The sequence below is a fragment of the Salmo salar genome, chromosome 04 (assembly GCF_965601325.2).
Source record: "Salmo salar chromosome 04, fSalSal1, whole genome shotgun sequence".
NCBI lineage: Eukaryota > Metazoa > Chordata > Actinopteri > Salmoniformes > Salmonidae > Salmo > Salmo salar.
In genome coordinates, this window is record NC_138294.1 from 73070858 (window position 1) to 73096660 (window position 25803).

General features: G+C 41.5%; 3 protein-coding genes across 4 annotated transcripts; 1 reads left to right on the forward strand and 2 right to left on the reverse strand.

The window, feature by feature from the left end:
- Positions 1-1565: 1565 nt before the first annotated feature.
- On the forward strand, positions 1566-6238 carry LOC106603704 (homeobox protein otx5). Of its 2 annotated transcripts, none has more exons than XM_014197704.3 (3): positions 1566-2110; positions 3116-3267; positions 3896-6238. In XM_014197704.3, exons 1-3 carry the CDS (start codon positions 2020-2022, stop codon positions 4550-4552), a joined length of 900 nt encoding a protein of 299 aa, XP_014053179.1. In that variant the 5' UTR covers positions 1566-2019; the 3' UTR covers positions 4553-6238. The 2 variants fall into 2 exon arrangements, with proteins under 2 accessions (XP_014053179.1, XP_014053178.1); XM_014197703.3 differs by having other exon boundaries at positions 1567-2110; positions 3092-3267.
- Positions 6239-11224: 4986 nt separating this feature from the next.
- h3f3c (H3 histone, family 3C) lies at positions 11225-15852 on the reverse strand. The gene is made up of 4 exons (XM_014197705.3): positions 15566-15852; positions 14578-14722; positions 13619-13772; positions 11225-13446 (listed from the first exon to the last, which is right to left on the reverse strand). The coding sequence occupies exons 2-4, from the start codon at positions 14703-14705 to the stop codon at positions 13318-13320; spliced, it is 411 nt and encodes a 136-aa protein (XP_014053180.1). The 5' UTR covers positions 14706-14722; positions 15566-15852; the 3' UTR covers positions 11225-13317.
- Positions 15853-19394: 3542 nt separating this feature from the next.
- On the reverse strand, positions 19395-23880 carry plekhb1 (pleckstrin homology domain containing B1). The gene is made up of 6 exons (XM_014197710.3): positions 22795-23880; positions 21288-21440; positions 20933-21035; positions 20781-20820; positions 20623-20704; positions 19395-20259 (listed from the first exon to the last, which is right to left on the reverse strand). The coding sequence occupies exons 1-6, from the start codon at positions 22853-22855 to the stop codon at positions 20126-20128; spliced, it is 573 nt and encodes a 190-aa protein (XP_014053185.1). The 5' UTR covers positions 22856-23880; the 3' UTR covers positions 19395-20125.
- Positions 23881-25803: the final 1923 nt, after the last annotated feature.

Below are 25803 nucleotides of genomic sequence, written 5' to 3' on the forward strand. Positions count from 1 at the left end.
AAAATCATGGGCATCAATATGGAGTTGGTCTCCCCTTTGCTGCTATAACAGCCTGCACTCTTCTGGGAAGGCTTTCCACTAGATGTTGGAAAATTCCTGCGGGACTTGTTTCCATTCAGCCACAAAAGCATTAGTGAGGTCGGGCACTGATGTTGGCCGATTAGGCCTGGCTCGCAGTCTGCATTCCAATTCACCCCAAAAGTGTTCGTCGGGGTTGAGGTCAGGGTTTTGTGCAGGCCAGTCAAGTTCTTCCACACCAATCTCGACAAACCATTTCTGTATGGAACTCGCTTTGTGCACGGGGGAATTGTCATGCTGAAACAGGAACGGCCTTCCCCAAACTGTTGCCACAAAGTTGGAAGCACAGAAACATCTAGAATGTCATTGTATGATGTAGTGTTAAGACTTCCCTTCACTGGAACTAAGGGGCCTAGCCCGAACCAGGAAAAACAGCCCCAGACCATTATTCCTCCTCCACTAAACGTTACAGTTGGCACTATGCATTGGGGCAGGTAGCATTCTCCTGAGATCTGCCAAACCTAGATTCGTCCGTCGGACTGCCAGACGGTATTGCGTGATTCATCACTCCAGAGAATGCGTTTCCACTGCTCCAGAATCCAATGGCGGTGAGCTTTACACCCCTTTAGCCGACGCTTGGCATTGCGCATGGTGATCTAATGCTCGTGTGTGGCTGCTCGGCCATGGAAACCCATTTCATGAAGCTCACGATGAACAGTTATTGTGCTGACATTGCTTCCAGAGGCAGTTTGAACTCGGTAGTGAGTGTTGCAACCGAGGACATACGATTTTTCCGTTCCATTCTGTGAGCTTGTGTGGCCTACCACTTTGCTGCTGCACCATTGTTGCTCATAGACTTTTCCACTTCACAACAATAACACTTACAGTTGATCGGCAGCTCTAGTAGGGCAGAAATTTGATGAACTGACTTGTTGGAAAGGTGGCCACGTTGAAAGTCACTGAGCTCTTCAGTCAGGCCATTCTACTGCCAATGTTTGTCTATTGAGATTGCATGGCTGTGCGCTCAATTTTATACACCTGTCAGCAACGGGTGTGTCTGAAATAGCCGAATCCACTAATTTGAAGGGGTGTCCACATACTTTTATATATACAGTATAATGTATGTCTGAGACTATAATGTATAATCTTATGCCTTGATTTCAAATGTTAAAGAACGAATGTTTATCGATTGTTGATAAATCGTCAGCATTTAAAAAAATACACGGCTAAATATTATTCTTTGCTACAGCACTGAAAATGAATAGTTTGAAAAAGATTTACAGGTTGGGTAAGAAAAATATGTTTTCTTTAACCAACCCTTCAACGATTAACTTAAATGTAGCCTATACATATAATGTTTATATTGTTTGATGAAAATGTGATAAATGCTGTAAAAATTTGATGCCTCTACATGGTCAATTGAAAAAGTAGACGTAACTGCAAATTGTTTCTAAATGTCTCTCGGAATAAAAGGAACATGTGTGATGGGATGGGCAGAGACGAGAGAGATAGAGGGAGGAGGGAAAGAGATAGGAAGCGAAAGAGAGAGGGGGGAGAGAGAGAGGAAGGAGGGGTTTCTATGAGTCCACGTCGTCCCTCTAATTAGCTCACAGTGTCTGTAAAATAAATCAGTGTAGCGGCATCACCCCGGCTCAACCGCAGCACGCACCTCTTAACCTGCTCCTGGCGCTCCTGGGTCCGCGCGATCTACCTGGACATAAACTGCAGCGCGCAATTGTCACGAGGAGCGCACTAGAAATGTTTTGTGTTTTCGACAAGTCAGTAAAGTGAGAAAGAGTAATAGTAAAAAGAAAGAAAGACAAAGAACTTTCCGATATCAAGACATCCTTGTCACTTTTACGCACTTGGTGAGGTTGACTTGAAGCGAGACCTAAACTTACCGACCAAAAGGGACTGGTGGGAAATAGCAAAGTCTCCCAAGAACGTCCGGTCGTGTGTGTCAATTCAGAGAGACGACCAAGTGAGCGAGAAGGCGCGAGGATGATGTCCTACATTAAGCAACCCCATTACGCCATGAATGGGTTAAACATGCCTGGGATGGACCTGCTACACACCACGGCTGGATACCCATGTGAGTATAGCAATACTACCACTTTTTTATTGTAATTTACCACTTTTTTTCTCATTACCAATGGTTTTTTATTTTGTATTTTTAGCCTACATTGGCCAAAGATGAACGCGGCTCATGCGTAAAACAATGGGCAGTGCATGCTTAAAGTCCATGCACCATGACTTTTTCAATCCCGTTAATAATGTATTACAACATAACATAGCTTACTAATAACAATAACTGCAACAACAAGAATAATATCAACAATATCAATAATAACAGATTATTCTGTGACTGGTTCCATGACAATAACCTATTCAACAAAGGGTAGTCTAGTGTCAGATAACAGCAATTCCTAATCAAAAAGAAAATATGAAAATAATTGTAAGCATTGAAAAGAATAGAGAATTAAACGAAAACCATATCTATAGACAATGATGACCGTTTAGCTAATCCTAGTCCAAATTGGCTAAATGTGAGAGTAGCCTGGTCCTTTACAGTCCACTATGCATTTCTCTGTCAAAATGTGTATTTTTGCATCTGCCATTACCATCATCACCAGTTGTAACACCTGTTCAACTTGCAGACAGACAATCATCATTTAGCCTAACACACATCTTCCCATATATGAGCACAGTCTTTAAATCAGGAAAGGATTCGTTTTCACATAGACCTGAATTTTCCTATAGTTTTCTTTCTTTTTTCTTTGGCCTTTTTTCTATTACTAGGCTAATACCTGCTATGACTATTTTATGACTATGAATATCTCAAAATACCATAATGATCATATAAACTATATGACATTGCACAATTACTTATTGTCTTATAGAGAGGTGTCATGAGGGGTCATGAAATCAATACCACTGTTATCAACACATATCCAAACCCTTTACCAATGAACTGTAGGCCTAATGAAATGCAATGTGAATGTCAATCACTTTGAGCACTGAGGAGTGATGCTGTCCATTAATGCCATTCCATCATACCATTATTATCACACAGTCTCTGTGTCTCTGGATTTCTCAGCCACCCCACGGAAGCAGCGTCGCGAGCGCACCACCTTCACACGCACTCAGCTGGATATCCTGGAGGCCTTGTTCTCCAAGACCCGCTACCCCGACATCTTCATGAGGGAGGAGGTGGCCCTCAAGATCAACCTCCCCGAGTCACGCGTACAGGTACGGTGTAATGTGAATAGATATCAAATATTTAGTCAGACATGGCTCTATCTATAAGTGGTTCTAGTCTCATCTTCTCGTCTCACCAACAGGTGTCTATATGACAATGTAATGGATTTAGAAGTACACTGAGAGTAGGCCTATGCAGGTTATGCAGTTAGTGCAATTTACATCTATGTATGTTATCAATCAGGGCTCCAAGTTATAACAACATGGACAGTGGAAGAAATACCTACACAATCGAAACAGTGTTACAATATTGTTGTTGTGCTAAAACAAATAGGACGTCCACCTTCATAGGTAAGAGAGTGCTCTCAGATAGAAGAGTACAATTCACCAGTATTGTGGTAAGGACTGTAGAAGGACATGTACTGAATGCTCTGGACAGATACATCCCCTACCCATGACAGTTTGGCTCACAGTTCTATCTGGTACATAAACTGGTTTTGACAGTTGCATTATATCACAGAGTATAGGTGCACATTGGCATAGTGACAGATATATCAACAATGATGTAGTAACATAGGGCCATCTTCCCACCAAACAACTTACTATCACCATAACAGTTTTTCCACATATTGTCTGTCTCTATGCTAAGTAGCTGTGTTGTGTGTCTCTGTCTCTGCAGGTGTGGTTCAAAAACCGCCGCGCCAAGTGTCGCCAACAGCAGCAGCAGAGCAGCGGCCAGTCCAAGCCCCGCCCGCCCAAAAAGAAGGCGTCGCCCGCCCAGGACCAGCCCAGCGCCGGCCCAGACCCCTCAGCCAACAACCCCCCTGGTTCCTACAGCCCCTCCCCAGCCCCATCGGGCCCATCCCTGCCGCACAGCAGCAACAACCCTGGCAACGCAGCCGTCTCCATCTGGAGCCCAGCCATCTCACCACTCCCTGACCCTCTGGCCTCTTCGGCGCCCTGCATGCAGCGGCCCTCTGCCTACCCGATGAGCTACGGCCAGCCGCAGGCCTACGCCCAGGGCTATGCCCAGGGCTATGCCGGCACCTCCTCCTACTTCACGGGCCTGGACTGCGGCGCCTACCTGTCGCCCATGCATTCGCAGCTGTCGGCTAGCGGTGCCCTCAGCCCCATCACCGTGCCCTCAATGGGGGGTTCGCTGAGCCAGTCACCCGCCTCGCTCTCCTCCCAGGGCTACGGCACGGCCGCCTCGCTGGGCTTCACCTCTGTCGATTGCCTGGACTACAAAGACCAGCAGGCCTGGAAGCTGGGCTTCAGCACCATGGACTGCCTGGACCACAAAGACCAGAATTCCTGGAAGTTCCAGGTGCTGTAGAGAGAGTGAGAAGAAGAAGAAGAAGAAGAAGAAGAGGAAGAAGAAGAGTGAAGAGTTGTGAATGAATGAGGCTCTCGCCAGATATACAGTACAATCAAATACGATCAAATTATTCTGACTGAACACTTCTTTTTTTCTCTCCATTTCTCGTTTGTAAGCTTGGTTTTTACAACCTCTGTAGAATGTGTTTTCTATTCAGGGTAGAGAGGAGAAGAGAGACCAGGGGACATTATTGATACCTCCTGACTGTGATTGCAGGATATCAGGTCCATTTACTTTCTCATACAGTAGAAGGGAAGGATGCCCCTGAGGTTCATACTACTGTATGGGAAAGACTCGCCGCTAGAAACTGATTTAAACTCACGCCATGGTTCAGATGCATTGATTGGTCTGTGATGGAAAGACATCCTCAAGAGAATTCTACTGGTACAACCACGCTAAACTCAATCATTCCTCTGGTGTGTTTTCTGCTGTTGATGGCTTGAGTTTTGTTTTCAAGAAACACAACAATAGATCAAATTTACAGAGCTTTGATACTCTCTTAGTCTCTTTCTTTTTTTGTTCTGAAAGACCGTCAGTGTTAATTTGAGTTTAGTCATTGTTATTCTATGTTACAATTTAGATTTTCATTTGGTTACTTTTAGGCTTTTGGAGCTAAAGTGTTACTATAGTGTTAGGCTAGCATCAATGCTATTATATTTTGATGGAGAAAAAAATTGATATGTTTTGTTGTGTTGAAATATTAGAGCTAACTTTGAATCTACATTTATGCCCAACAAAAATTGTGATTACAAGTTTGAGTAACATTTTGGTTTCACAATTCATAGGAAGTGATCAGTTTTTTTGCATTCAAACGTACTGTACATCATGTATTGGTATTCGGAATCGAAATTAGTTCAGTTCAAGGACATGACTGACCCAGAACTAAACAAGTGACCAGTTGACTTCTGAGGATAACAGTCACCATGTTGTTAGTTAGCTATGGTTTCTATTGTGTTTCTTAACAGTTTCTGTCGTGTTTCCACCTTGGCCCACATGGCTCTCCAGTGCATCTTGCTGTCGGTTATTTTTGCTCATCTGATTCTGGAGTGGCTCAATCCTCTTACCCTCCCTTCAGCAATGTCCTAAGTGAATTAGTCAGGATTACCCCTCTGTCTCTCTTTCCTTCTCTCTATCTCCCCATCCTTCTTTCTGTCACCATCTTTCTGTCTTTTTCCCATTTCTGTAACTCTTTATTCTCTCTCCCTCTGTCTCTCTCTCCCCACCTCTGCCTCTCCCTTCTCACTTTCCCTCAGTCAGCGATTGACATAACAAGAGGAAAACTGCTGATGCACAACCAAGTTTCAAAATTGCACCTTGAGTATTCTACTATTCTAACATGTCTCTCAATCTTCTGCACCAATGGTCTCAATCACTTCTCTTCTCTCTGAACAGGCAAAGTATACCATATACTCTATAAAATTAAGGAAGGTCAATGCCCTTGATGATAATGCTATATGGAAAAGACTTGACTAGAAACTGATTTGAAACACTCAGGCCATGGTTAAAACATATTACAGCTGAATTCAAACTCTGCTATCATGGAGGACAATGTAATTACTTCCCCTTTCTTTCCTTACACTAATGTCTCAATGTCAAAAAAACAATCAAAGCTATCATCTGTGACATAAAGTATTGTCTATTGTCCCTCGGGGTACAGTACCTTCTTCCTATGTGCAACCCCTCCCCTCCAGCACATCTCTTCTCCCCCATCCCTACCAGTCTCTTACCCCCCTTTTGCCTCCCTCCACACACCCACTACTCCACCTCACCCTCCTCTTCTGACAACCCAGTAATCCCTAGTTGACCTGGTTACATGCCATGTAATTTGACTTCAAGTGAAAATGTGTGTGAGTGTGTATACTTGTATGTGAGTGTTTGTGAGTACAACATGTGTACGTGATGTGTATGTGATGTGTGTGTATGTCATAACAGAGATGGGCACTGAGTTCACTGAGTTACTCTGCAGCAATGCTCCTATCGTTGCACATAAGACGTCTTCATTATGAGTGTGTGTTGGAGTCTAGACTCGGCAAAAGACAGATTCCATAACATATTTGACAGTGTCTGGAGATAACTAGATTTCTAATGTGGTGACAGGTTAACAATTTGGTACTTTAAGTTTGGACAAATGGGGACTCTAAAAATGAATACATACCCTATTCATTTATAGAATAGAATAACTTTATTTTTCAGAGAGCAGCAAACTTCAATGTATCTAACAATGTTGGGAATGAATAACATAGGAGTGCATTTGCCATTTTCCTCAACTGATGAAGTGTTCATTTGAACACAAGCATTACACAGTATAGTATTTAGACGTAAAAGGGAAACTAGAGAGATTTCCATAGCGCACTGAATACGCACACGACATACCCACTCAACTCGCTGGGTTAATCCCACTCCGCGCCACGTTAATCCCTCTGCCCTCCCTCTCTGTGGTCTGATTGGTTAATCCCTGCCCTCTCTGTCTCTGTCTGCGTCCTGATTGGTTAATCTCTTTCGGAGGGTGCAGTGCGGTTGTAATCTGCTGGTCGTCAGCACGGATAGTTTCAGACAGACAGACATGTTGCCGGTAATCTCTAAAAGGAGCAGATGTGGTGGGGGAGGGATGGAGCAAGAGAGGGAGGGATGGACAGCAGCACCCAGCAGACCTTGGGGAAGGTGAACATAGAGACACACAGCGTTCCTTATTATATCCCAATGTGGGTCGTTTTCATTAGCTGCCAAAGTGAAGCAAACAGACACAAGGTGAAGAATAGCTGAAGAAAAACAAAATCTGTTGCAAAGTGTTTTAAAATGTTTCCCATTTTGTGCCCTGATGAACATGACCCTGGCCACCCAAGACCGTTCCCAACTCTTCTCTCTGAAGTATACTTACAAACTCAAAACCCTAAACCACATAAGACCAAAATGACCAATTCATGATCCCTTAAAGTAATGCATTTCTTTCTCTTTGGGGCATAAGGGAACACAACCACTTAGTCACATCAGTTTCATCTTTTGAGTCCAATGACTACCCTAACTTCTCAATGATGGAGATGTCAGCCAAATGGAATAACAGAGTATTGATAACTTTGTCATTTAGGTCAGACAATATGTAGTGGTAAAAGATGTGGGTACCTAATGCAAAAAAAACGTATTCACAAAATAAACCCTATTCACACAAATAAAAAAGTGGGTAAACTGATACATGTATACTACAGTTGAAGTGGGAAGTTTACATACACCTTAGTCAAATACATTTAAACTCAGTTTTTCACAATTCCTGACATTTAATCCTAGTAAAAATTCCCTGTTATAGGTCAGTTAGGATCACCACTTTATTTTAAGAATGTGAAATGTCAGAATAATAGTAGAGAGAATTATTTATTTCAGCTTTTATTTCTTTCATCACATTCCCAGTGGGTCAGAAGTTACATACACTCAATTAGTATTTGGTAGCATTGCCTTTAAATTGTTTTACTTGGGGAAAACGTTTAAGGTAGCCTTCCACAAGCTTCCCACAATAAGTTGGGTGAATTTTGTCCCATTCCTCCTGACAGAGCTGGTGTAACTGAGTCAGGTTTGTAGGCCTCCTTGCTTGCACACGCTTTTTCAGTTCTGCCCACAAATGTTTTATGAGATTGAGGTCAGGGCTTTGTGATGGCCACTCCAATACCTTGACTTTGTTGTCCTTAAGCCATTTTGCCACAACTTTGGAAGTATGCTTGGGGTCATTGTTAATTTGGAAGACCCATTTGCAACCAAGCTTTAACTTCCTGACTGATGTCTTGAGATGTTGCCCTCAATATATCCACATAATTTTCATACCTCATGATGCCATCTATTTTTTGAAGTGCACCAGTCCCTCTTGCAGCAAAGCACCCCCACAACATGATTCTGCCACCCACGTGCTTCACGGTTGGGATGGTGTTCTTCGGCTTGCAAGCGTCCCCCTTTTTCCTCCAAATAAAACGATGGTCATTATGGCCAAACAGTTCTATTTTTGTTTCATCAGACCAGGGACATTTCTCCAGAAAGTACGATCTTTATCCTCATGTGCAGTTGCAAACCAAAGTCTGGCTTTTTTATGACAGTTTTGGAGCAGTGGCTTCTTCCTTGCTGAGCAGCCTTTCAGGTTATGTCGATATAGGACTCGTTTTACTGTGGATATAGATACGTTTGTACCTGTTTCCTCCAGCATCTTCACAATGTCCTTTGCTGTTGTTCTGGAATTGATTTGCACTTTTCACACCAAAGTGCGTTCATCTCTAGGAGACAGAACACGTCTCCTTCCTGAGCGGTATGACAGCTGCGTGGTCCCATGGTGTTTATACTTGCGTACTATTGAACGTGGTACCTTCAGGCGTTTGGAAATTGCTCCCAAGGATGAACCAGACTTGTGGAGGTCTACAATTTTTTTTCTGAGGTCTTGGCTGATTTCTTTTGATTTCCCCATGATGTCAAGCAAAGAGGCACTGAGTTTGAAGGTAGGCCTTGAAATACATCCACAGGTACACCTCCAATTGACTCAAATGATTTTAATTAGCCTATCAGAAGGTTCTAAAGCCATGACATGATTTTCTGTAATTTTCCAAGCTGTTTAAAGGCACAGTCAACTTAGTGTATGTAAACTTCTGACCCACTGGAATTGTGATACAGTGAATTATAAGTGAAATAATCTGTAAACAATTGTTGGAAAAATTACTTGTGTCATGCACTAAGTAGATGTCCTAACCAACTTGCCAAAGCTATAGTTTGTTAACAAGAAATTTGTGGGGTGGTTGAAAAACGAGTTTTAATGACGTAAGTGTATGTAAACTTCCGACTTCAACTGCACATAAACCCTTACAAAACTGATGTTTTTTATATTGTAAAGCAATGGTCACTGACCATGGTGATCATTGGAGAGCTAGTGGACGTGGATGGTTTCGCTCCAGCCCAACACAAGTCTACTTCATTCAGTTTATTGATACCTTGAGTTTATAAGCTCTATCAGGTATTTTGGTGCTGTGTTGGCTGGAGCAAACCCCTGCAACTCTGCAGGACCAGGGTGATATTCATTAGTATCAAATGGTTTTGCAACAGAAAATGAAGCCTTAGTGAATAGAATATAATTGCTATACTTTGGTGTAGTCAGTGATGCATCTATACATTACCATTTGAGTTTCCATTTTATACTTTTTAAAACCATGTCTATCTTTATTTCCCAAACACAATTCAATACAATGACAATAATTTTAAGCATCTTTTGACACAGGCTTAACACCTATTATACACTTAGCACTTTTTTTCAACACTTTTAACACTTTTAACATTAGCCTCATATCCCAGCGATAATGCCTCGCATTACATCTGGGGGGAAAAACACTTATATTTGCTCAAATTGCCATTGGCTCAACATAACCTCAATTTACACAGCTACAACTGTGCTGAATCTACTGCTGTTCAACTTCTCCACCCTCTGGTCAGGCATTGCAACAAGAACTAGGAAAGAAAACAGGCCTGTCTACCTGTATGCACACAGATCTCTGATACAGTACTTTCAGAAAGTATTCACACCCATTGACTTTTACCAAATTTTGTTGTGTTACGGCCTGAATTTAAAATGGATTAAATTGAGATGTTTATGTCACTGGCCTACACACAATACCCCATAATGTCAAATTGGAATTATGTTTTTAGATTTTTTTTTTACAATGAATTAAAAATGAAAAGCTATAATGTCTTGAGTCAAGTATTTCTTCCCTTCGTTATGGCAAGCCTAAATAAGTTCATCAATTGCATGGACTCACTCTGTGTGGAACAATAGTTTAACATCTCTGTACCCCACACATATAATAATCTGTAAGGTCCCTCAGTCGAGCAGTAAATCAATAAACCCAGTCCCTACAAAGATACAGTCGTCCTTCCTAACTCAGTTGCCAGAGAGGAAGGAAACCGCCCAGGGTTTAAAGAAGTGACTTTAAAATAGTTAGAGTTTAATTGCTGCGATAGGAGAAAACTGAGGATGGATCAACAACATTGTAGTTACTCCCCAATGCTAACCTAATTGACAGAGTGAAAAGAAGGAAGCTTGTACAGCATAAAAATATCCCAAAACATGCATCCTGTTTGTAACAAGGCACTAAAGTAATACTGCAAAAAATGTGGCAAAGCAATTCACTTTTTGTCCAGAATACAAAGTGTTATGTTTGGGGCAAATCCAATACAACACATAATTGAACCACTTTCCATATTTCAAGCATAGTGGTGTTATGGGCATGATGTTATGGGTATGCTTGTAATCGTTAAGGACTGGGGAGATTTTCAGGATAAAACATTTACGGAAAAGAGTTAAGCAGTGAACATTCTACTGGTTTCACATGCAAACAGCAGTTGGTTTCTGTAATGACATTCCATGAGAGTACATTACTTTTTAAAAACATGATTTGAAGCTTTGCCATTTGTTTGCCTGCAAAAACACGAGTTCTAGGTCTTTAGTTTTTTTGTTATGATAAGGTAATCTAGTTGTATCTAGAAGTTATATTCTTTCAAATCAAGAGGTAGCCCACTGGAATGTTTCATCAATCAAAATCGTACAAATCTTACAGACTATGCACACAAGCAAAGAGTGAAACATTTGTAGAAAAGGAAACTGACAAAGACACCTACTTTGTGTAACATCTATTTATTACCACCATAATATGAGGAATTTGGAAAATACAAAGATCAGCTTAAACATCTGAAAATCTTGAGGAATAAGAACAAATATAAGAAAACAAACATGAGGTTATATTGCTTATCACAAATTGAGGAAACTGACAGATTCTATGGTCAGATCTTTAATGAACAAAAATATAAAGGCAACATGTAGTGTTTCATGAGCTGAAATAAAAGATCCCAGAAATGTTCATATGCACAAAGAACTTGTCTCTCAAATTGTGTGCACAAATTTGTTTACATCCCTGTTAGTGAGCATTTCTCTTCTGCCAAGATATTTTTTTATTTTACTAGGCAAGTCAGTTAAGAACAAATTCTTATTTTCAATGACAGCCTAGTGGGTTAACTGCCTTGTTCAGGGGCAGAACAACAGATCTGTACCTTGTCAGCTTGGGGATTTGAACTTGCAACCTTTCGGTTACTAGTCCAACACTGTACCCACTAGGCTACGCTGCTGCCCCATCTACCTGACAGGCGTGGCATATCAAGAAGCTGATTAAACAGCATGATCATTACACAGCGCAATAAAAGGCCATTCTAAAATGTGGGATTTTGTCACACAACACAATGCCACAGATGTCTCAAGTTGAGCGTGCAATTGGCATTCTGACTTCAGCAATGTCCACAAGAGCTGTTGCTATAAAATGGAATGCTAGTTTTTCTACTATAAGCCGCATCCAATGTCGTTTTAGAGAATTTGGCAGTACGTCCAAACGGCCTCACAGCCACAGACCTTGTGTAACCACACCAGCCCAGGACCTCCACATCCAGCTTCTTCACCTGTGGGATTGTCTGAGACTAGCCACCCGGACAGCTGATGAAACAGTATTTATGTCTGTAATAAAGCCCTTTTGTGGGGAAAAACAAATTCTGATTGGCTGGGCCTGGCTCTCCAGTGGGTGGACCTGGCTCCCAAGTGGATCTATGCCCTCTCAGGGCTGCGACCCGCCCCAGTCATGTGAAATCCATAGATTAGGGCCTAATGAACTGATTTCAATTGACTGATTTCCTTGTATGAGCTGTAACACTGTAAAATCGTTGAAATTGTTGCATGTTAAGTTTATATTTTTGTTCAGTATACAAAGGAAGTGAGAGAAAGTCAGAAAATAACCCAAACTTGAAGAGTAACTCTCGCTACTACAAAGTCAACTCATACTGGTGTAACAACTCTAATGCCGAACACAACTAACCTTAAGAGAAGGAGATAGGGTAAAGAGATTGAGAGTAGTATCATGGAAAATGACAGATAATAGTGAGAAAAAGCTAAATAGGAGGGGGGCTGGTATATATCACCCCCATGTGGCTGCCATTGGAACAGTAGCTCTTATGAAACTGAGAAGCTCTTTCTGATTGGTTTAAAAATAATTCTGTAAAAACAGAAGTTTGCCAAACGTCAATCACTTCGTTTTTTCTTCTTATTATTATTTTGATGTCTCTGGCAGTAGTCAAAAGAAAAGGTGTATATGTATGAATTATATATATATTAAAAAAAATAGACAATATCCACAATGATAGTAATCATCAATTATTTTTAAGTAACCAAGATGATACTTGTTTGCTGTTGAATACAATTTGCTTGGCTGATCAGAGCTCGCTCACACACCCACACACCAACAGCCCTGGGGTTAGTTTTAGTAGCACCCTGCTGTGGAAGTTGCCACTCCCCTTAAGCAGACTAGCCCCCGGGCGACGCCCTTCTGGTCTGCCCACCTGTGCATGTGAGTGAGTTTTATTTTATGAGAGCTGAGGACGCACAAACCTGTGTGTGTGTGTGTGTCTGATCAGCGACACCTACTACATGCACGAAAAAGGTACCCTAAAACATCTGCTGAAGACAAAAACTATGAGAGACGAGACTTTTCAATACGTTTCTCTCATCATAATCACGGTTACTCTAAAGTCTACCAAGAAGAAAACAGGGAGAGGGGGGCTGGGGGGTGAGATGGAAGGGCGGGGCGAATGAGGGAGTGAGGACGGTGAGAGATAAAGAAACAAAGAGAATAGAGGTGAAACATTAAAGAGAAAAAGGAAAGGAGGGCGGGTTAAGCACGCTCCCCGCGGATGCGACGTGCCAGCTGGATGTCTTTGGGCATGATGGTGACACGCTTGGCATGGATGGCACACAGGTTGGTGTCCTCAAACAGACCCACCAGGTATGCCTCGCTGGCCTCCTGCAGACAGACAGAGAGAAGAAATGTCACACACGCACACATATATATGCATAAGTCAGCATACAAAAAAGAATTTGAGCATGTTGTTTTGTTACCGTGTGTGCAGTAGGCCAATTAGGTCAGGATCTGGATTAAGGGGGACAGAGCTTCACATACACACACAGCCACTGACCTGCAGGGCTCCGATCGCTGCACTCTGGAAGCGCAGGTCGGTTTTGAAGTCCTGAGCGATCTCCCTCACCAGGCGCTGGAAGGGTAGCTTGCGGATCAGCAGCTCAGTGGACTTCTGGTACCGACGGATCTCACGCAGGGCCACGGTGCCGGGCCTGGAACCAACACACAGTCAGTATGACTGGGGGGGGGGGGTGATTATATTCTACTATAGTAAGTACTTCATCGATCATTTCCCCCATGCTGAATTCTACTGGTCGTGTCTGGCTGTGCTAATTAGATTTTTTTAAATAATAATTGTACCTTAATTTAACTAGGCAAGTCAGTTAAGAACAAATTCTTATTTTCAATGATGGCCTAGGAACAGTGGGTTAACTGCCTTGTTCAGGGGCAGAACGACAGATTTTTACCTTGTCAGCTCGGGGATTCGATCTTGCAACCTTTCGGTTACTAGTCCAACCCTCTAACCACTAGGCTACCTGCTGCCCCACATATTGAGTGGTGACGTTTACCAGCAGGCACTGCTTAGTTATAAGGATTGTGGAACTGCTCATTGAAAACATTATCTGCATCTGAAATGGCACCTTATTCCCTATGGGTTCAGGTCAAAAGTAGTACACTATATAGGGAATAGGGTGCCATTTTGAACACACCAAGTGACCAATTGGAGTGTCAAGTCATTTCCACACCAATATGAATTGGTACCACCTCTGTGGTTTCGCACAAGCTTTACACAAGCTGTATCGCTAGCTGACAGTGGTGGAAAAAGTACCGTATTGTCATACTTGAGTAAAAGTAAAGATGCCCTAATAGAAAATGACTAAAGTAAAAGTCATCCAGTAAAATTGTACTTAAGTAAAAGTTTTTAAAGTATTTTTTACACCACTGCTAGCTGACCATGACATGTACGATCTGTGGTAAACACTAATGTTTATTTCTAGAGGTGAACCGATACTTTACCTGTAACGATGGGGCTTCTTGACCCCACCAGTAGACGGTGCACTCTTGCGGGCAGCCTTGGTGGCCAGCTGCTTACGTGGAGCCTTTCCTCCAGTGGATTTACGGGCGGTCTGCTTGGTACGAGCCATGACGAGTTAGTGATCACCTGAGAGACAGGTAAAAACACATTTAAATGTTTATTTTTATGTGTCGACAATGCTCTGTTAGATACAATTCCAAAAAAGTATGTGAGTTGCAAATATATTGCAATACAAGTGTTAAATGTTAGATGTATACTAGTGTGTTGCTATTATTGAGAAATGATGACTGAAACGCTTCCGTCTGGAGTACTACTCTGTTATGATAACTTTCTATTTTGCTGATCAGCTACATTGCAAACCAGCAACAGCGGGCCACTATCCTATCCGTGAATACTGGGATACTGCCCAACCAATAAAACTAGTATGCAGATCGCCTATCGAAAAACATCCAATCCAGTGGGCAATGTCGTCGCTGTCGACCAATCGAGATACACGGTTTACAGCGTATGGGTGGGTCCACAAACCCTAGTTCCGCCCTCTAAACCGCAAGATTATGGCCGCAGATGAAGAAGCAATCGAATGAGCCTACCAATATACAGGCAAAGAGCGGGACAGAAACTTTCAAAAATCTTCGAAAAACTAAACAATGTTCAGAACTACGAACATTAAAACATAAAACTAGACAACTGTAGCTATCCAAAAAGTCGCTCTGAGTTGTAGGTGAACGTTTGTTTATACCGTACAAGCGAAGTAAAAATGCACATGAAACTGGAGCGGAATTTACATCTGCCTCGGCCAGTGAAGTAGAAAGCATTTTTCTCTAGCATCGCGGCAGTCGCTTCTCCATTTCCACACCGACGGAATAAAATGCTATTTTAAAATAAAATGAAGTTTAACCCATCTGAAACTTATATAAAACAGTGGTTAAGTGTTTTAGACAAAAATATATGCCAAAATGTGCCACTTACCTGACGTGAATATAAACGTTTTTTCGCAAGGAAATAAATGTTATGGTTTTCTAGCAGTGTCAGTATTTACTATCTCTCACACAATGGGAACAGGGCGCCCCGTAGGAAAATGGCTGCCGTGTCAATCATTGTTCTCCCATAATGCAACTGCTTTCATTTTGTAAACATCGTTTCTGATGGTTGGAGTTTTCCCTGAAAGTAACATTTCTATTGCTTTCTAGTGATTTCTTTATCGATTCGAAGTAATCTAATACGAAATAATCTAAGGTGTTCAATCAATTACTTGTGAAAGTAATGATAAGGTAGTAACCACAGATATTTGTAACTGCTTGAATTTGTCTGCTTTTTCAAAAGCGTTTACTATGCCATAGTGGCACAGTCTCCTCTCAGTACAACTGCCTACATTTATTTGTAATCGATTTGAACGGTCATCCAACTCGGAATTTCAATTTAGGAACTCGGGCCTCATTCTAGATCTCAGACTGGAAGATAACTGACGTGTAACAGAAGACCTCAGCAAGACCAAATTCCTGGACATCATCTCTATCCGACACTGTCGGCTACCGTTCACCAGGGCGAACGGATACCATTGCCCAAACCATGATGAATCCATGTGCTGTTTTGGAAAAAAATGGAATAAAGAGTTGAACTTCTTCCCAATCTTCTGTACTCTTTCCCTGTTTTAGATAGCCACTTATTACACTTTAGCTAGCTAGTTAGCAGAGCAGTAGATCAAATAATTGTGTATTACTTAGCCTAGATAATAGTTTGTACAGTATGTTGACTTTGGTGTCTATTTCAGACCTTATGGCATTTTTCAAGGATGAGCATAATAGCATTAAAAGACCACTATAAGTCTAGCCACGTGGAGAAGTGCAACTATAGTGAGGGGCAATTTATCAGTTTGGTCAGGTCCAGCATGAGGGATATCCTGTGTTGGTGAGTGTAGCTATTAAATACAATATATTATATACAGCTGTCAGCATTCTTCAAGGAAGAGACACTTAATCAGTTATATAATTATTAACCAGATTACCCCGGATACCAGACTTACATGAGTGATAACTCAGTTCTAGAATGTTGTCATTGATGAGAATGAATCTAAAAATCTATTGACATTCAGAATTGACATGAGACAAATCTTCAGCGCACAGTATTTATTTATTCTGATTGGTACCTGCATTCACATAGTTTTGATTTATAGGATCCTTCCAACTATATGATTGATATGTCAGGTGATAAAATCCCAAATTGCAAATGTCCTCATGAAAATTAGTTGATTAAATATTCTACAGCTGTAATGTCATCAATCAAATCAAACTTGATTTATATAGCACATTTCTTGCAATAAATGCTTTTCAAGGTGTTCAAAGTCATGTATTGAAAGGCATATGGCACTTAACATCCTTCCTCTTGGCAGGTGACCAGGGGATTCTCTCTACCACATGTGAATGCCTACATGGAGCTCAAAAGTGTAGCCATGCAGCCTATTTTGACAGTTCACAATATTGGCCCTACGAAGCCAGCCATGCACAACCAGGTGCAGTCAGTGGAGGACCTGTACCCGGCCAAAGACTACAGCCCTCTGTCTTGAGAGTCCACACATGAGGCTCTTCAGTGGCTAAGGAACCGTCTCCAGGGCAGGTTCAGTGGAATGGCATGTCTCTTTGAACCTGAGCCAGAAAAACCACTACCCTTCCTGTCATCCCTGTATGTACCTGACATTGTTTAAAAAAAAAAAAAAAAAAAAACAAGGGCACATGGGGCATGCAGGCATCCTGGCTGGCATGGCGCTGTTGGACCAAAGATTTTTATAACTAAACCAAGATAGACCCCAGCCTGTCGTTTCCAATGGGAACAGATGAGTCATAGTGGGCAGAACAAGCAAGGAGGTGGGCAGAGCCAAGCACGAGCTGGCGAGATCCTATTGTTCTGTTCTAGCATATATCTGCATATTTCTGTTAGGGAACGCCTACTATGTGAAATGCGCGTGTGCAAGGCTAAAGTCTACAAAACTTAGTCCACTCTGATCATAATGAATTCTATTTTTGGGAACAGAAAACTGTATTAAGATCAAACGTTTAATCGATGACAACATTTGCAGAATGTAGGCCAAAATCCATCTCGTTCCACCTTCTCCCACTGCGCGCCAGTGGGCTTTATCTCACTACCGTAGAAACGCCAAGCGGATGCTTCATATTTATACATTCAGTTGTTCTATCTGTGGTTGGATAGCGAGCGCATTTGTGTTGCCCAACTCAGCGCAAATACACATGTGCCAATTGAATCTCAGTTTAGGTTGCAGCCCAGCCAGCAGTCCATGAAGGACGTTACGTCTCCAGTTGAGCAACACAAATGACGAAAAAGTAGGCTGTTGTATTCGATTCAAGTTTTTATTAAAAGTATGAATTTCACTACCACGCGGAAGGACCGCGGTTGTACATTACTAGCATTGGTAAAGCGTTTTCAGAATTTACATTTTTACAAGTATTGAGTGATGGTGACACAATGTTGTAGCTATCAAATCGCCAGTTTTTTAATCGCCTCCGTGTCGGTGTAAGAGAACACAGTTGGGGGTATCTCAGCTAGGCAGGCCGCGGCTTGTGTATGAAAATATGGCAGTTTGGTGACATTTTCTTAAGAAAATACAAGATCACACAAATTGGGAAAGTGGTAAAAGAAAGCAAATGTGTTTTTTTTCTTCATATGGCATAACATTACAGCAAGGCTATAGGCTAATGGTTCCCTCTGAGTGTCATTAAGACCTATAAAGTTATTTCTGGAACATTTGTCGTTTTGGGACCCTTTTTGGCTCAAGAGCACGCCAGAGGTAAAAGTTCCATATAGCCTCTTTAATTCAGGGGTTGTTTTCATTCATTTAAACCTTAATATTGTAATCCATGTAGAGAAACATCTCAGTATATCCTACCATGAACTCTTTGAAACCATAATTGGATGCCAATTGATCGTCAAAAGGGAATATCATCGATTATTTAAGGTGCAACATCAAGGGTTTTGTTTAGTCATGATTTGAGAGCTTCATTGAAAAAAAATGACTAAATATGTAATCTTATCATTTAGAGATTAAGTCATTTATAATTTATATAGTGCATAATTTCGCTTACTGTAGCTCTACTTTACAACAGCCTTCCCATTATGATTAACCAGTTTGAATAACAGTGTTACTAAGGAGAATGTCATTTCAAACCACAAAAAACAACCCTTGATTTTGTAGGATGGTTTATTTTTTTATGGTGAGAACTGGGAAGGCATGGATGTGGAAGGGTCAGACTCAGATTCTTGGTTTATGAATCGATGCTAAAAACCACATGAACAAACAGGTTTTTAAAATGATTTTTAATCCCTCTGTGTCAGTGTGAATTCATTTTTAAAGATATGTTTAGATGTTAAAATGAGTGTCACTTTGGGAACTCAGTTCCCAGTCATTCCCCATCAATTTCACCCCTGAATGTAGGCTAACTGAGTTGGTAGGAGATGGGTTAGTTTCATGAGCTCTGTCTCTCTCTACTGGTGTGCTTCTCTGAAGTTCACCATCATGTGAATATTGTTTTGAGAAAAATGACATCAACGTAGATTGTGAGTGACTAGTGTGTAGGCTACTACTGATGTGTAATACATTAACATATTGATTACATATTTGTCTCTCTCTTATATTATAGAAAGAAAGTGTGGCCGCCCCAAAGAGCCATGTAGGTGAACAGTGGAGACGGATATGAAGGACTGTGGTCTGTCATGGAACACCATCTCCAGACAGGTAGCCTTATGTTCCATATAGGAATTAAGCAAGGAAGTATTCTGTCATCGAATATTAATTCTCATATCCATGGCTTTGAAAACCTTTATTAAATTTGACAACAGCAGCATTGTACTAGTGAATTAGATTCTGTATTTAAGCTCATGTACAGAATGTAAGGTTAATAAAAGTGATACATTTTTTGCACCTCAAAATAATTGCAGTCAATGGTGCTGTGTGGGGGGGGTTCCATTAACCTCAGGCAAATGAATATGCGGATCGGGACGTTGTTTTTCATACACCCTGTATGTTGCATACAGTATACATTTCATATGCATTTTTACTAAATAGGTTGAGTTCACACAGCATATGTTATAAAGGACATATTTATGTTACCATCAACCTGTTCTGTAAACCAATTTGTCAACACACGTTCGCTCACACATACAATGACCCTGATATAGTATGCTTACTTACTTTATCGTGTTCTTATTTTTATATCTTGTGTTTTTGTTATACGTTGTTATTTTTAGTATTACATTGATATTGATTACTGCATTGTTGTGGTTAGAGCTGGCAAGAAAGGCATTTCACTGTACGTGTGCATGTGACATTAAAACGCACACATTCGTGCACTATTATTCTGCAACCGGGAAAAAAATATATGTGAAATACAATAAGACTTGTAGGAATGAGGCCTACAGCAGCCTGGGAATTTCCCAACCGTGCCTCCCTGCTCATGGAGCTAGTGCACTGGGGGAGGGCGCCCAAGCAAGCAGCCTGGTCCAGATCAGAGACCTTCTCTATCAGCAGAAGAACAAGGGCATCCAGAGGAAGGAGCGCATGGCAGCGCCCGCCGCCATGCCCGCCAGTAGCCCCAGTGCCACCTGCTCTCCTATGCCGTCGTATGGGTCTCTCTGGATCAGTATGTGGTGGGTACCTGAGAGAGGGAGCGGGAGGGAGGGACAGGATGCTGAATATAGGATGTACTACAGTATTTACGGGAGCATAAGTTAATATGAGTGTGTTTTATTAGACTTTTCTGATTTGATGTAACCAGGATAGTTATGTCAACAACTGATTTCAGGGAGTCTTGGAAAGGAGTGCTAGAGTCACCCTGTTGACTTGCTGAAATCAGTCGTATTCACTAGGCACCTAACAGTAGAAAATGGACTTAAACAAGGAGGGACTACCTGAACTTGTACAATAAGAAACGCTTGTTTTCATTTTTCGTTGCAAAACATTTTGCCACAGTGTGCAATAATGAATACGACTCAGAGCTTGGGTGTTGCGTTGTCTTTACCTGATCCAGGGGTGAGGTAGATGGTGTTGTTGCCGTCCATTGGGACGGACTGGTACGAGTCGTCGTATGGGTCATACGGGAACTAAGTGGGAAAGACAAGACAATAAGACAATAATGTCCTCTAAGAATCAGAGTTTGGGAAACCCTGGTTTACTTACTGGGTTTCGTCTCGCCTCTAGAATTGTCAACTTCCATGCTCTGCAAAAACAGAATGACAAAAGGAGAAAGAGAGGAAATAGATTGAGAGAGAGTGTGTGCACTGTAAGAGAGAGTGTGTGTGTGTGTGTGTGTGTGAGAGAAATAGACTCACAGTGCCTCGTCCTCACTGTTGGCACACAGGATCACAGTGGAGCCATCTCTAAGCTGCACCACCACCATGTTCTCACTTGGGTGGTTCTCTGGGGGAGAGAGACCTGTACAACATAGACAGCTAGGGTTACACACACACACACACACAAGTCCACAGCAAAGGCCAAAATCTTTTGGAGGTCAATACAGATATTTGGACTCCTCAGTCCACTTTATTTCTGTAATAAAACATACAGCATGTCTCATGGGGCTCTGGTCAAAAGTAGTGCACTATAGGCCTAGGGAATAGATTGCCATTTCGGAAGCATGCATTGTCATGTTGAACATCCCCATCTTTCCAGACACTCCCTCCTCACCTGCACTCTCCAGGCCAGACTTGACGCTCACACAGCTGGTCTTGAGACCCACTCGGTGCTCAAATTCTCGCCTGCTGTCCGTCTTGTAGAAGACCAGGCTCCCATCGATCCACAGGTCACACCAATTCAGCTTCCACCGCTTTAAGATGGATGCTGACGGAAGGAAGGGAGGCAGGAAGGGCGTGGGGGGAGAGATGGAGGGTGAAGTGAAGTAGAGTTGGGGTAAGGTTAAGATGTCCACTTTCCTAACGGTCAGTTTGGACTTTGACCATTTTGTATACTTTTATTTATCCACATTAACTGAAATGCACTGTCAGCCAGATATGATTGTCTCAATTCAGCATATAATAATACTAATAACAATAGATTACATTTATATAGCAATTTTTATTACAAGAATCTCAGACGCATTCTAGTCAGTGGGTCTATAATGGGTAACCCTATTTTGAGTGTTTTGTATTTATATCGTTGAAGCTATAAATCTGTATACGTTTTTCTCTGGCGTGTGAATCCCCAGTGGTTGGCTTGTGGCCTTTCTGCGTGAGTCACTGATTTGCTAACAGACAGGAAGCTAATTAGATTATGGCCAGGCTGGACAAGCAGAGTAAGGGTTGGGATTTCATAACAGTTGTAACATTCACCTTCTATAACGATTCTGATCTTATTTAAAAAGCCAATAGTTTTCACAAGCAACCACAACTCAATAAATAGGGCAAAGATGCCCTTTAGTGCATTGGCTTCATCAAAACAAGCTAAATGGTAGGTACTGTAGGTTAATCTGTTAGCGATCTTGATGACATCAACAGAGTCCTCCATTTTGTTTTCAGTGGAGTCAGTTTTAAGAACATGGGAGAACTGTTTTTGGAGAGAGTGGCACAGACTGGGGACTTGAGCAAAGCTTGCTACAGACCTCACACACCACTTAAGGCCAGGCATAATTATATCACAATCAATTTACCAGTTGAATTTAGACAAATATTAAACTTAAAACTATCTGAAATATTGTATTAAAATATGCTAAATTGTTTGTGACATTCTCTATTACATGGGCTTCTAAATGATGTTTAATTCAAATGTAGTGAGCTTTGAAATTATGGATGTATGGCCATTTTAAAGTGGTTAAAATTCATGACATTCTGATGACTAGTATGATAAAATAAAGAAAATCAACATTTATCAAGATTTGAGCATGTTTCTGTTTAGTTTTTGAAAATATTAATGGACCAAAAGGCAAACAAATCTCAAACTTGATAGGTAGATGCAAACATGTCATTTCAGCCTGTGGTGCCTGGCCTTAACCTGTCTTTCAAAGTGTTCTATACAGTGCTGATATTTCTCTCATACTAGTGCCCCACAACTTCTTATGCTATGTTTAGCCGTTGAGGTCTACACTTGGTAAAGATAGTACCTGCAATGGCTAAGGCTATATCTGAGACCAAAACAGGTAGACACGAGGTTAGACTACAACATGACATTATTTGAGAAACATTGAATCTACAGTACTCACTCTGTCTCCAAAGCCAGCCTGACTTCAGCAGAGCTATGTGTATGGTCGGAGATCTGTCCATGTTACAATTCCTCACCCCAAATAATCCAGAGAGGAAACCCAGAAGCGTGTTTGTGCCAGGGGTGTATGTTTTATGTTTGTCAAGTGTTTGTTCTTGTTTGAGGAGTCGTCTGCAGAGAGACAGAGATGCCTTTACGATGCCTTTATTGTTTATTCTGGCCCTCACTTCTAATCTGAGAGCGAGAGGCGGAGAATGGGGCGGAACTAGATCATTTGGGATTAGTGGGCCTGGATTGGCCACACCTTCTCCTGATTTATCTTCTGCTTCCCTCTCTGGCTGGAATGTTTTCACTTCCTTCTCCAACTCCTTATTCCTCCACTATTTACTAAATTGTCTCTGCTTTGCCCTTCTTTATATTTTGCATGTGTTGTCATCTGTCTTTAGGAACTGGGGTTATTGGACTACTGCATGTGTTGTCATCTGTCTTTAGGAACTGGGGTTATTGGACTACTGCATGTGTTGATAGCACGTAGTGAAAAAGGCATAACACTCAAACACATTAATCCCTGCATTAAAATAACACCATGAGAATTAGCCAACTGTTATAGTTCTTTGGGAGCCTTCCTGTCAGGGACAGACTGATACCAGAAATCGGTTGGGGCATATCTAACACACTGCCACATTTATTTCCCTTTAGACACCCATTATTATCCAAATAATGGTAATTCTGGTCAAAAAAATGTTTTTTACCAATCCACTGGGCTAAAGATGGACCAGCCCATCTGCCATTTGCCCTATCCGTTTCTGATTCCTGTTTTAACTCAGGTGCACCCTTGACCTGAGCATACTTGAGTTACTGTTGTAACATTATGAAAGCTGCCCAAGCACTTTTATAAGCACAAATGTGGGTCTGCTGAGAAAGAAGTCAATTATTTGAAGTGAACCCAGCAGAAATGTCAAGGTGTATTAGATTGATTCACTAAGGAATCACCCTGGCTCTATTTTAAACCTTACTAGAAGACTCTGTTCCCTCAGTGAGCCAATCCCATGGAGGTATAATGATGACCTCATTTCTTGTGCCTGTATCATGGTCACTGCTTCAGGTCAGTGTATTAAATAGAGAGTTTGAGATGGTTAGAATGATCTGGATATAGCCAATGAGGATATAATTGTTTTCAAGGTCAGATAAACAATATATATATATATATATATATATATATATTGTTTATGAGAAATTAGCTGTTTATAGATGCATTATTACTAATCACACTAATATTCTAAAATTAATGCATCTATAATGTGGTTCATCCCTGCCATGGTGGACCCAAGATTCGAACCCATGCCACAACGTCCTCCAGAAGCACCAGTAATACCACTGACCCAGAAAAGCCAATGCAGTGCTGAGTCTGTGTCTAACAATAGCCCTACTTCAGGAAGACAGTAGCAATGCTAACTTAGCCACAGGGTTCTTATTATATATTGACTCTTGGGGAGCCTAAAATGTCATGGGGGTGCCTGATGTCGATATCTTTGGCAATTGTGGGGTTGGGCCTCAAATTGATATTTAAATTAGTTTTTTGGGGGGGCTTCTGATCTGTTATGGGGGGGGGGGGGGGGGGGTCCAGGGTTGTCTGAATTGACTGGATTTTAAATGGAATTGACCCCAACCCTGCTTGGTGATGATCAGTTTCTATTTTCACCATGTGAGTCATGAAGGGTATCCTAGTGGGGAAAAACTGCTAGCCAGATGTTCTGATGACATACTGCTGCCTGGGACTGAATGTTGGCCATTGTATTGTGACTGTGGGAACGCTGGATTCCTCTCAGGGTTTGACCTTCAACATAAGGGACTCTATTTATACTCTTTGTACACTTACACTCCGTTGCCACTAGATGGCCCTATTCCTACCCCTATCAGTACCACACGCTGTGTATTTTTATTGGAGATCATGGTCAGCGAAGTCAGCAGTGACCCACTGTGTTCCATGACATCACATGACAGTCCCTCAACATTCACCATAGCCCAGCAAACCTGAGGACCTCTGAAATCTGAACTTGTAGCCATTCTAAAATACACACATCTCTCTACTAGTGTGCTCTGTAGGATACTGGGACTAGTACTCAAACGGAGGTCAATGGTACTTGGTGGTGACTGACACAGTAGCGCAATGTTTAGAGTGTAAGTGTTTTTAGACTTACTCCACCTTTCCATAAGAACAGACCTTTAACCCTATCCACTGGCCTGCCCTGCCTGAAATCACACTGACGTCTAGCTGTTTGAAAAGCTTGGTGGTAGCACTTGTGTTGAGTCCTCTGTTATAAGGGGCTACATAACATATCAATAACATTCATGACATCTAGTGTCTCAACAGTTCTCAACAATCGCGATGACACAAACCACTGTGTGGTTCAGCTAAATTGCTTGGTAAAACACCAGCCAACTTGCAAAATAACTAGATGTGACATTATGCCACATCAGCTCTCACCTGTTAGGACATTATTATGACAGCAAGCAATTATTTGGCTTGTAGGAAAGCATGCTCAAGTAAAGTAATTCTGTGAACAGCACAGGCCTATCCCTTTACTTATTGTGATACAAGTGGAATTAGACTGCAGGGTCTGCAAATGTCATTAGATTTCAGAAGGCTGTGCTCTCCACTTACCTGCTGCTAGCTCACATCACTACCTTACACCAAACCAGCGTAACGATTTTTCCGATTCAGTGCAAACATGCACATCATCAGGCCCAGTAACAGTACATCTCCATAATATGTTGTAAAAGCCTAACAGAGTTATAGCATGTTATAATATTGTATTAGTATTTCTGTTTGAATATGTTTGTGCTTTGTTGGCACTCAGCATTTGGTTGGGTTTAAGATCATCTTTTTTTATTTCACCTTTATTTAACCAGGAAGGCCAGTTGAAAACAAGTTCTCATTTACAACTGCGACCTGGCCAAGATAAAGCAAAGCAGTGTGACAAAAACAGAGTTACACAAACAATAACAG